General features: G+C 43.7%; 1 protein-coding gene across 2 annotated transcripts in view; it reads left to right on the forward strand.

The window, feature by feature from the left end:
- The window catches only part of UTP20 (UTP20 small subunit processome component), a 92,771-nt gene that overhangs the window by 42,374 nt on the left and 37,925 nt on the right, over positions 1-12,472 (forward strand). For both annotated transcript variants that reach the window (XM_052001773.1, XM_052001774.1), the window contains 3 exons: positions 1,071-1,196; positions 4,268-4,434; positions 5,247-5,455. In XM_052001773.1, coding sequence (XP_051857733.1) covers positions 1,071-1,196; positions 4,268-4,434; positions 5,247-5,455 — 502 coding nt within the window. The remainder of the gene's footprint in view (positions 1-1,070; positions 1,197-4,267; positions 4,435-5,246; positions 5,456-12,472) is intronic.

Raw genomic sequence — 12,472 nt, forward strand, 5'->3', positions numbered from 1 at the left:
ATCATTTGTTCCTTTCAAATAGAAAGGGAACCTCAGTAATAAGAATTTTATTTTTAGATTCTCCATGAAAGGAAACAGATTGTTTTAGAAATGTATAGAGTAGTTTGTATCATCACCTTTTTTTAATGCAAATATTAAAATGAATGCCTGTTAAAATAATGTTACAACTTAATGAATTAATTTTTAAAAATCCAATAAGGAGTGGATGTCAGAGTTAGGAAGACTTGGATTCAAGTTTTGTATCTGATACATAATGATCTGTGGATGCCTTCCCCACCCCCACCCCCTCCACTGGGTCAGTGGCCTTTTAGTGCCCCAGGAAATGTTTTTAAGACATTTAAAAATTCCTTCTTTTCTCCTTCCCTTTCTCCCCTCACCCTTCCCTACCCAACGTGCTATCTCTTGTGATAACGATTTCTAAAAAGAGGGTAGGGAGAATAATTTCAGGAAAACCAGCCAACATATCCATCAAATCTGATTGTCCTCTACCTCTGCAAAGGGAGGTCAGTGCCTCTTTCCATCTCTTTGAGACCAGCCTTATTCGTTATAATGACACAGAATTCCATTTTGTGGATTCTTTGTCCTTCCCGTTTTTGTCATTGTAGTTTCTGTGGAGTTTCCCTGGCCACGCCACGCTTGGGAGGATGGCATAGCTGTTCTGCATTCCAACATTGATGAATTCACAGGTCTAGATGACCCAAAAAACAAACAAACAAAACAAAACAAAAAAAAAAAAGTATTTGAAGAGAAGAAATTCTCTATATACTTGTTTTATTAAATCGTAGTTGAAGTCTATCTCAGGTTTTTTCCCCTTTCACAGTGAGCAGATACTGATTGTGTTACCTTCAGTATACAGGATGTGTTGCTGAGCACAGGACACAAAGACAAAACAAGTATATTTGCTAAGATTTCCTTGGAAAATCATCTGTTAGAACATAAAGACTCTTGTTGGTTGTTAAACAATGCTAGTTTTGCTCTTGCCTTGTGGGAAGATGAAGATGAGACTGACGAGCTACTATAATTATGACCATAAATCCCCTGACCCTCTGATTTATGTTTATTATCTACAGGGAGAATTTGCAGAGGTTGTTGGAAGACAAGAGCTTTAAAGAAGAAATTGTCCATTTTAGCATTTCCGAGGAGAATACAATTGTGAAAACAGCTCACAGAGCCGATCTTTTTTCAGTGCTTCTGAGGTATGTTGACTACAAATATACAAGGAGTGGGTAGAAGGCGAGCCTTGGAGTCTGGAAGGCCTGCGTTCAAGGCCCGCCTTTGACACGTACTGACCCTGGGGTCCCTGGCAAATCCCAGACCACTCTGCACAGCCATAAAGTGCGAGGCCAGAATGCCCACCTGCCTTGTGGGGGGAGATCCCACTCCGGATGTTTTCCACCCCAGTGAAATCATAGATCGAATTCTATCCATTTCCTCCCTCTGGCCCCCCTACCGCAGTACGGGTCGATGTTTTAGCAGTAATGTTTTAGGGATGTCACTTAGAGACTGACCAGCCTTTAGTATACAGTCCCAGCATCTTGGAGCTGAAGAGAGCTTTAGAGTCCAGTTTGTGCCTGCCAATGCCTCCTCGGTGCCCTCCCCTAAAGGATTCATCCAGTTTTTCCTGGAGGAATGGTAAACAAGCAGCTACTGTGTATTCCCAGCCCCTGTCAGATAGGTTCTGAACCCATTTTGAGTTTAGGCTGTAGTTGGTCTGGCAGCTGGACCTGAATCCATTTCTGCCAAGTGCCTTCTGTTTTCTCAGAAGTTCAAATAGGGGTCCTTCCCTAGGTACTTTATATTTTGGGGCTTCTGAGTTCAGTTGTTTTCGATCCTTTCTTCTTGAGTTGAACCAGATCCATGTCAATTGAGGTTTTGTACCAGCACCCGTCTCTTTACCAGTTTCACTCATGGGGAGAGTCATTGTGGTGGAGTGGAAAGAGATTTGGATCGGGGGAAGAAATCCCAGCTCCTGCTGTAATTAGCTCTGTGATCTCTGGCAGATTGTTTGACCTTGACATGGGCTTCAGTTGCGTCCTCTAGAATGAGGAGTTTGGGCTATATCAGGTGCTCCTAATCTTTTTTGCTTTCTGGATCTCTTGGGCAGACTGAGGGAGCCCAAGAACCTCATAATAATGTTTGTGGTTGTGGAATTCTGAAAAACCAAATATATTGACATAGAATTATAGTATTGCAAAAAGAAAAGGTCATGGATGCCAGATGAAACCTCCTGGGCTAGAGACTCTCGAAAGTCCCTTTCGTCTTTGAATCCTAGACCCGCCTGCCTCTCCATCTTTCCCCCATTTGTCCTGCTCAGCCCATGCCCGGAAAAAATCCTTTCCTTGCTCCACATGGCACCTTCCCAGCACTCAGCTGTCGTGCAGTCTGCTGCCTCAAAGCTTTCCTTCCAGCAGGCCCAGCCCCAGGGAGAGTCCCAGTGAAGACCACTTCCTCCTGTTTCCATAGAAGAGAATGGCCTCCTGCTTTGTCTCTGCTCCTTCATGCCATGGACAGCTTGGATGACTTCCTCATTCACATTCACTCCGGCAGTCATGGCATCCCTGAGAGTAGTGCAACAGTTAGCTCTGCGTGTTCTTTCATCAAGGATACAATTCAGCTAGGAGCCCTCTTAGTAGCAGCTCAGTTACACTGGGTTTCAGTTCCCTCTTGCTCCCTGTAACTCTCTGCTCCCCATTTCGGATCTGTCACTGTCCTCAGTAGCCTGGTGAGAGTGGAGAGAGCTACACTTCTGCTCTCACATCAGTTTCTTCTCTTTGGCTTAAATCTGATGAAAATGAATGACGGGCCTTCTCTTGGCTCTCCCTGAGTCAAAGATGTTTTCAGCTTTTCTTTTCATGGCTGTTCTAGCTGATGTCCAGATAATCCAAGTTCTTCATCCTTGTAGCACTAGGCCCTGTGCCCATTCTATGATCTTTTCCAGAAGTACCATCTCTTTCCTCCTTTTGACAAGGAGGTCTGTGTACCACGCTCATCAAACTTGGCTCCTCTTCTTCTCTTCCCTTGATCCTCCCCTTCACAGTCATGTTATTCTTCACAAGTTCATAGCTTCTTGATGTCAAGTTCTGCTCCACCCACTCTCTTTAATTGTTTTATTTATCTTTTAAAAGCTGCTTTTTGAATAATGTACTATTCATTTGTCATATTCCATCAAATGTGTTAAAGCCTATATTTTCTTAACTTTTACTCTTTTGGAAATTATTGATAATGTAATTAATACATTTCAGACTATGATAATATTTAAGAGTTTTATTTTTTTCCTATTTTTAATAGCTTTTTATTTTACCAAATACATGCAAAGATAGTTTTCATCATTCATCTTTGCAAAACCTTGTATTCTAACTTTTTCTCCCTTTCTTCCCCTATCTCCTCCTATTGACAGCAAGCAATAGGTTAAATATGTGCAATTTTTCTAACTATATTTCCATATTTGTCATGCTGCACAAGAAAAATCAGATCAAAAAGTGAAAGAAAAAAACACAAGGAAAAAAACAAGCAAACAATAACAAAATTAGGTGAAAATTCTATGTTATGATCCACATTCAATCCCCATAGTCTTCTCTCTGATTGCACATGACTCTCTCCATCACAAGTCTATTGGAATTGCCTTGAATCACCTCATTGGTAAAAAGAGCCAACTTCCATCAGAATTGATCATCACAAAATCTTGTTGCCGTGTATAATGATCTCCTGGTTCTGATCGTTTCACGCAGCATCAGTTCATGTCAGTCTCTCCAGGCCTCTCTAAAATCATCCTGTTGGTCATTTCTTATAGAACAATAATATTCCATAACATTCATATACCACAACTTGTTCAGCCGTTCTCCAGCTGATGGGCAGCCATTCTCCAGTTCCTTGCTAGGACTGATACAAACATTTTTGCCCGTGTAGGAACTTTTTCTTTTTTATAATCTCTTTGGGATACAGACACTACAGCTTTATTACTTTATCGGAAATAGAGAAGTATAGGCCCAAGGACGGTGCATAATTTGTTAAACCTTCATTAGTTTGCCAGATTCCCGGGACCAGTCTGATGAAGGTAGTATTGGACTGAAGTTGGCAAACCTTGGTTTTATTCTGGATTCTGCCACTGATGAATTATCTTTGGGAAATCTCTTGGCCCTTGTGTGTAACAATGGCAGTCAAGGTTACTATCATCTAGGCCCCGGTGATGCAATGCAAGGAATTTCATTAAAACAGGTTGTGAAATGGATGGATGGTGAATTAACCTCTTTTATTTTTGGTTTTGTAGAATTCTTTATGGACGAATGAAAAACAAGACTGGGAGTAAGACTCAGGGCAAGTCGGCCTCGGGGACGCGCATGTCGATTGTCTTGCGGTTCCTCGCGGGGTCTTCGTCCGAAGAGGTCCACATGTTCTTAGACCTGCTCTTTGAGCCCGTGAAGCACTTCAAAAACGGTACTGACTCATTGTGGCCCCCTCCGGTGTGAGCGCCCCGACCCTGCTCCTCCCCTAATTCTGGGTGCCGGTTCTCTGTGGGTCCGGGTCTGAGGGACAGTGGGCAGAACGCGCACGCTGATGCTGGCCCGGGTTGTTGTGAGGAGGACGGGCCCAGGAGGTCCGGGATTCATTGGGGCGGGGAGCTTCCTCTCCAGGGGCAGGGCTGCCCCTTGTTTGCAGCTTAGGGAATTCCCTGGGGGTGAGATGACTTGGGGGTCCCTCCCCTCCCAGAGCCTCAGAGACGGCACCGAGGGGCACTGCCCTTCGCCTCGGCGCTCCCCACCCGGTCCTGTCTCTCCCGATGGGATCTGGTCACAGATCAGGAAACGGCCTTGGCCGCAAACAGTGATGGACAGGGTGGCAGGGGAGAAGACCGGTAAAGGGAGCGGCTTCAGTTTCACAGGAGAGGGGCCCACGCGTGACCTGGTGATTTCTTTGGGAGAGCGAGCTTCCTGGTGTGGAGCCCCTCTCCCCTCGGGCCTGGAAATGGACAGTGGCTGGCCCTGAGCTCGGCTCTCGTGACCTGCTCTGTCTGCGCTGGGCAAGGCTCTGCTTGGTAACGAGTATCCGGAGCCAGGCTCGCAGGCAGCAGGGCCGGACCTGGTCTGCCCACGACGCCCCTCTCACAGGCTCTAAAAGGCTCCGGCCTTAAGGACCATGGAGGGCCAGATGAGCCCTGGGGCGCTCACGTTCCTCGTCGCCGCCGTCGTTCTCAGGAGCAGCTGCGGCACGTTCCTTCTCTCAGGCCTCTGTTTCTCGGCTTTTGCCAGGGCCCTGCCACTCTGCGGTCCTGCGAGCTGTGGAGGACCTGGATCTGTCCAGGGTCATCCCCTTGGGCCGTCAGCACGGTGTCTTCAACAGCCTGGAGCTGGTCTTAAAGAACATCGGTCACCTGGCCAGCCCCTACCTGTCGGAGATCCTGCAGATCCTGCTCTGCATGACGGCGACCGTGTCCCACGCCCTTCAGCAGAGGGAGAAGGTGAGGAGGCCGGGGGCAGGCCGCGGGGCTGGGCTGTGGAGGGGCCGTGCCCCACGTCTGCCCTGAGACCCTGGGGCCGCCGCAGACAGGCGCACCCGTGGAACCGCTGGGCACTGAGGCAGGGGCTGGGTGGGTCGCAGTGCGCTTGGGAGAGCTGGGTGAGGAAGAGCCTTTTTTTGCTGCCGAGATCCAGAGCTTCCCCAAGTGCTGTTCCTTGCAGCCGTCCGTCTTTATCTTTCTTCATTCTGCAGACCTGGATGCTTGCGGTTTTCCCTGCTTTGGTTTCCCCTGGCTCTCCTCCTTCCCCAGCTCTCCTTTGCTTCCTTTTCCCAGTCCCTCAAAGTGGTTGTTCTCCAAGGTTCTCCTGCCGCCAGGACCACTTTTACGCCCCTCCCTCCCAAGCCTAGACTTCCTGATTTAACGCTTCAGTTGGAAATTAAACAGTTCCCCATAGAAACCCAAGGAATGCTTAACCTGGTGTCTACGCACTTGTTTTTAAGATGTATTTTAATAACTATATTTTGATGAAATTCATTTCCTTTGTAATCCTGTGTATTTTCTGAAAAGGGGTCTGTAGATTGATTGCCGAAGGGAGCCGTGACGCCAAAACGTTTAGGAACCCCTGCCCCAGCCTCCCCTCCCCCCTGCCAGAGCCAGCTTCCTCCGCAGGGTATCGTGCCAGTCTGGGCAGTTGACCTTTTGGACGTTTGTGTGTCCCCTCCCTGTCCTTGGCCCCACGGAGAGCACTTTTTCGTGCTTCTTTGATCTCCTTGCCTGGCAGTGTCCTTGTCTAAGGTGCTTCCTGAGTACTCCTTGGGTTAGATCAGTGCGTGCCATAGCTGCTCACGATCCTTCAGACTCTTTATTGCAGAGCAAGTACGGTTCTGTCCCCGCTCGAGCCGGGCCTTCGAGGCCTTGCCCAGGCCGGTGCCGAGTTCTCCTGGCCTCCCTCTCCCTGGCTGCTGATACTGTTGACTATGCGACTTCTAAACGGGAAGCCGTGGTGCCTCCTAATCTGCATTTCTGAACCGTTGCTTAACTTAGCGGTTACTTAGTAATGGGGGCGATCTCAGGCCAACTCCGAAGGTCTTTGTGACTTGGCATTGTGTTAAGGACGGTGGTGGTCAGTGACCCAAAGGCCCTTGGCCTTAGAGGACCTTAGCCCTGAGCTTCCCCAGGTGACAGAGGTGGAAACAGCACCCAGGCCTCTCTTTCCAGATTCATCATTTTTCTTCGCTAAAGAAATCTGAGACTTAATTTTTCTTCAAGTGTTATAGGAATTAAAAAAATTATTTTCATAATAACAATAACAATAGCTAACGTTTGCATAGTGTTTTAAAGTTTGCAAAGTACTTTACAGGTATTCTTGTATTTGCTTTTCATACTTTATCACTTCTGTGAGGCTGGTGCTATTTTCCCCATTTTACAGTTGAGGAAACAAGTGAGTGAGGAAGAAGATGAAGCAGGATTTGAACTTGCCTCTTCTTGGCTTCAGACCCGGCACTTTAATTGTTCTGCCACTGTGCCACCTCATTACATGTTCTAACAAATTTACACATTTATCAAGTTGCTTCCCTGGATTTGGATGTTCAGTTTTGAGTAAAGATTCTCTGTTTTCAGATGGTTAGAACTTAACCACCTTAAGTTCTAACACTTAGAAAATTTTGCCTATGCTTTATTTTTTATTATCCGTAAATACTATGTTATTATTTATTATTGCCTATGCTCTTATGTTTACACTGAAAATGGACCCAGATCCTGAACTGAAAGCAGTCTCACTGGGATGTGGCTGATTTTCTCTCCTGAGTTTCTGTTTGTGTTGTTATTTTGGAAGTGGAGCACAGAAATCCCTCAGGACATGGAATGTATGGGTCCCATCTTTTTTCTTCCTCCCCAACTCTGAAGGCATCCTTGCAGGCCTTGTCGTGTGTGTCTTGAGGGTCTCATCTACAGCTACCTTGTTCTTTCATATTGTGAGCTTGGACAACATTCTTGCTAACTAACTCCCTCTTTTTTTAATTTAAAGCTTTTTATTTTCAAAACATATGCTTAGTTTTCAACATTCACTCCTGAAAAACCTGTGTTCCAAAATTTTTTCCCCTTACTTCCCCTCATCCCCTTCCCAGATGATGGGCAATCCAATATAGGTTAAACATGTGCAATTCTATACATATTTCCACAATTATGCTCCACAAGAAAAATCAGATCAAAAAGAAAAAAAAGAAAAAACAAAATGCAAGCAAATAACAACAAAAAAAGGGAAAGTACAATGTTGTGATCTACACTCAGTCCCCACAGCCCTCTCTCTCTAGGCGCACATGGCTCTCCATCACAAGTCCTTTGGAACTGGTTTGCATCATCTCACTGTTGAAAAGAGCCACATTCATGAAAATTGATCATTGTATAATTTTCTTGTTGCCGTGTGCAATGATCTCCTGGTTCTACTCACTTCACTTAACATAAGTTCATGTAAGTCTCTCCAGATGTCTCTGAAATCATCCTGCTGGTCCTTTCTTACAGAACAATAATATTCTATAACATTCATATACAATAACTTATTCAACCATCCTCCAACTGATGGGTATCCACTCAGTTTCTAATTTCTTGCCACTACAAACAGGGCTGCCACAAACATTTTTGCACACGTTGGTCCCTTTCCCTCCTTTAATATCTCTTTGGGATACTGGCCCAGTAGAGACACTGCTGGAATACAGAGTATGCACAATTGTTCTCCAGAATGGCTGGATGTGTTCACAACTCCACCACCAATGTATCAGTATCCCAATTTTCCCACATCCCCTCAACATTTGTCATTCTCTTTTCCCTGTCATCTTAGCCAATCTGAGAAGTGTGTAGTGGTTCCTCAGGTGCAATTTGCTTTTCTTTCTGATGAATAGTGATTTAGAGCATTTTTCCATATGATTAGAAATGGTTTCAGTTTCTTCATCTGAAAATTATCTGTCCATACCTTTTGACCATTTATCAGTTGGAGAATGGTTTGGTTCTTATAAATTTGTGTCAGTTCTCTATATCTTTTAGAAATGAGGCCTATAATAGAACCCTTGATGAAAATTTTTTCCCAGTTTATTGCTTTCCTTCTAATTTTATGTACATTGCTTTTGTTTTACACTTTTAAATTTAATATAATCAAAATTGTCTATTTTGTATTCCATAATGCACTCTAGTTCTTTAGCCACAAATTCCTTCCTTCTCCACACATCTGAGAAGCAGACTATCCTTTGTTCTTCTGATTTGTTTACAATATATTACTCTTTATGTCTCGATCATGAATCAATTTCAGCCTTATCTTGGTATAGAGTAGCTGTCTGTTTTAACAGTTGGTCCTGATTGGGGCAGCCAGGTGGTGCAGCTCTGAAGTCAGGAGGACCGGAGTTCAAATCCAGCCTCAGACACTTAACACTTCCTGGCTGTGTGACTTGGACAAGCCACTTAACTTCAATTGCCTCAGCAAAAAAAAAACCAATTGGTCCTGATTATCCAAATCATTCTTAAAAATTGAGACTGTGTCCTCCATCTTTTTTAAGTTGGTGCCCTCTTCCTAGTCTCCTCCTGCTTGTGATGGCCAGAACAGATACTTTCAATGGGTCAGAACTTTGTTTGTCTAGAGGCTTGGTTATTCTGGGCAATGTGCTTTCCCCTCTAAACTCTATCTCTTGATATTTAAATAAGGTCTTTTCCCACTTCAAATTGATGTTCCCCCAGGAAACAGGGTGAGCTCATCTCAGCCCCCCACTCGAATACACTGGGCCTTGGCATGGCAGAGATGACCAGCCCCAAGGCCACTCTCCTGTTGTCCTTCTCTCCCCTCTCTGCCTTGTTTTCCTATACCTAAGGATGGATTAGTGATTCAGTGCCTTCTCCCTTCTGGGTTCCTTCCCAGTTTGTTCCTGGAACTCTGGGGAGCACTGGGCTGGAACCATGTCTTACTGACCATGGTCTTTGGATACGCCAGGCAAAAACCACATTCTTCTTGTCATTTCAAACAAACAGACTTCATTCTCTTAAATGTAACAAAGTCCTTGGGGAGGGCTGCTTTCTTGGAACTTGGTCTGCTAGGCTCTGGGGGGCAGAATCAGCAGGGAGAGAAGTGCCAGGGGGCCAGGCCGGGCCAGGTCTGGACAGGCAATTTCTTACCTGGCAAATGATTTGTGTCCTAAAGTTTATTTGCAAAGGGAAATAAATTTAATGCTGTAAAGGGCCTGATACCACGTCCCCTGGCCGGCCTGTACAAGCCAAGCTTTGAGCACTATGTTTGAAAATGGAATTCAGGTCTTTGCTGTGATGCTGACTGACTTCATGACTGTAGATGCATTATTTAAACCTAATTTCTCATGGGTAATAATGGGAATAATAATGCAGGTGCTGTATTTCTTCGTAGGGTGGCTAGGACAGAAAAATCTCCAGCAATTAGAAAGATTTCTGCATAAGTGAGAGCTCTTACTTAGCCAATAGTATTTTATGACTCGGTGAGTTCATCTGTCCCAATACTCCCCAGCCTCCTAGATCCTGTACATGAAAACTTTAAAAGTCCCTCTCCAGCTAGTACCACTCAATTGTAAGCAGACTTTATAGGATGAATGAATGAAAAAGCAATTATTAAATGCTTTCTGTGTCCCATACACTAGGGATGGATTAGTGATTCAGTGCCTTCTCCCTTCTGGGTTCCTTCCCAGTTTGTTCCTGGAACTCTGGGGAGCACTGGGCTGGAACCATGTCTTACTGACCATGGTCTTTGGATACACCAGGCAAAAACCACATTCTTCTTGTCATTTCAAACAAACAGACTTCATTCTCTTAAATGTAGCAAAGTCCTCGGGGAGGGCTGCTTTCCAGAAGCGGTGATAGATTTGTGATGATTTTGTTCTAGAGCTGAAAGTGGAGAGTTGGGATAGGCAGCGAGGTGAAGTGGAGGGGTCAAGGAGATGTCTGGGTTGCCCTAAGGTGCTTTGGTTCCCTAAATAAACTCACTCATTATTGGGGCAGTTGAGTTCAGCTCCTGGGAATTTTTTTTTTTTAATTTTTATTTAATGATTACTTTATATTGACATTATCCCTTGCACTCGTTTCTTTTCTGATTTTTTCCTGGGAATTTTTAAAGCTGGATGAATTGATTCCCCCAGAGTTGTTCTTGGGCTGCTGGTGGGGTGTCAGGCTCTTAGAACCTTCACAGTGGATAGACTCAAACCTGCCTTGGCCAGAATCAAGGTAGTATGATGATCTTTCATTTTCACATCTGCTTTTGATTTCTCCTCTCTAAAACTGTTGGCGTGAGACCTGAGGTAGCTTCCCCCAGCCAACTCTTTGTACAGCAGGGTGCTGATTTTTCCCCAGCATCAGAACTTCCCCTCCAATCAAATCACTTCCCTGCATCTTCTGTACAGAACCTGCCATGGCTTCTGTAATTGATTTCTGTCAGAGTGGCTTCTTAACTCTTATGCTTTAGATCATCTTCTTTACTTCTGCCTTAGGCGGGAAATCCCAAAATGCACATTTCTGTTAGAAAGGATACAGTTATCATTCACTTTTCCTGTGGTTCCCCAACAGTTTTGTGATTCTGATTTCTAAAGTCCAGAAAATAGTCATACTCAAATTAGCTATTGGCAAACAGTATTCAGCATTTGTTTATATTATTATTACGCTTCTGAATTTGGCTAACACCAAATAAAGAGGACAATAGTAGAACAAGAAAAAGAAATTGCATGTAATCTCCATTATGTGTAATGTCCATTGGTACGATTATCTCTGAGCTGCTTTTCTTCAGATTCTCTCATGTCTTATCTGAAGGGTTGTTTTTGATGCACAGACCTCTGGTTTTCCTTATGGGTACCTCACAAAATATTCTTTTCTTGCTCTATTAAATAAAATGTTCATTTAACAAAAAGGTAGCACCCTACATTATGAATTTTTTAAAGTACATTTTCTAAAATCCCAGTTTCATGACACAGTTCCTTACGTCTAAAATTGACTGTCAATAAGAAGCCATCTGCCCCAGCCAGTACTTGACCAGTGATTCTTTCTAAACATTCCTGATGAGTTGGTCATGTAGCCTCTTTCTGAAAGTCTGCAGACAATAGGATCCCCTTAGAAAGTGATGCTACCTCCCAAGGCCTCTCTTTACACTTGGAGAAAGTTTTCATTGTTTGAAAGCTTTTTCTTATGTCAAGCTCTTAATTGTTTTTAATTCCATGTGGGATCAAGGTAAAAAAGATTGAATCCCTTTTCTTCATTATCATCCTTGAAAGTGAAGAGATTTATCTTATCAGAAGAGATAAGATTTCTCTTCTGAAATCTTTTTCTCTTTTCTTTTTTCTTTTTCTCTTTTCCATGTTAAACATTTAAGAATAAATTGTGATGGCAATGAAATCTGCTGCGTAGTGTGGTGAGACAAGCACCATATCAAAATTCAGAGACTGGATAGGGCCTAGACTTGGCTGTGAATATGACTTTCACTGCAAAATGAGGAGTTTGGCCTCAAACATTAATTCTTACCTGGTATCTAGGGACTTTTTTCTGGAAATCATCGGGGAATGTATTTTCTGTGTATTGAAAATGGGTTACAGTTCACCATATGTCTTTTTAGTGCTATCTATCTATAGACTAAATTTAATCTATTAAAAGGGGAGAAAAACTGCATATATAAAATAGAACAAAAAAAGAACAGTTTATCTGTAACCTGGAATCTCCATTGTATGTAGCTTGCCCTTTTTTCCACACCACATGGCTTGCATACTCTTCTTTGTCTACAGTTTCCCCTCTTTTCAATTTCCACCTTTATTTTTGTAAAATTTTGAATTGCAAACTTTTTTTCTCCTTCCCTTCCCTTCCCTTCCTGACATAGTTATACATAGTTATACATCTGACATAGTTATACATGTACAGTCATTTTTAACAGTTCCACATAAGTCATGTTGGGAAGAAAAAACCAGAACAAAAAGGGAAAACTGTGAGAAAGAAAAAAAAAACTAAAACAAGGTGAAAAAAGTTGCCTCAGTCTGC

This window comes from Antechinus flavipes, chromosome 5 (assembly GCF_016432865.1).
Source record: "Antechinus flavipes isolate AdamAnt ecotype Samford, QLD, Australia chromosome 5, AdamAnt_v2, whole genome shotgun sequence".
Taxonomy (NCBI): Eukaryota; Metazoa; Chordata; class Mammalia; order Dasyuromorphia; family Dasyuridae; genus Antechinus; species Antechinus flavipes.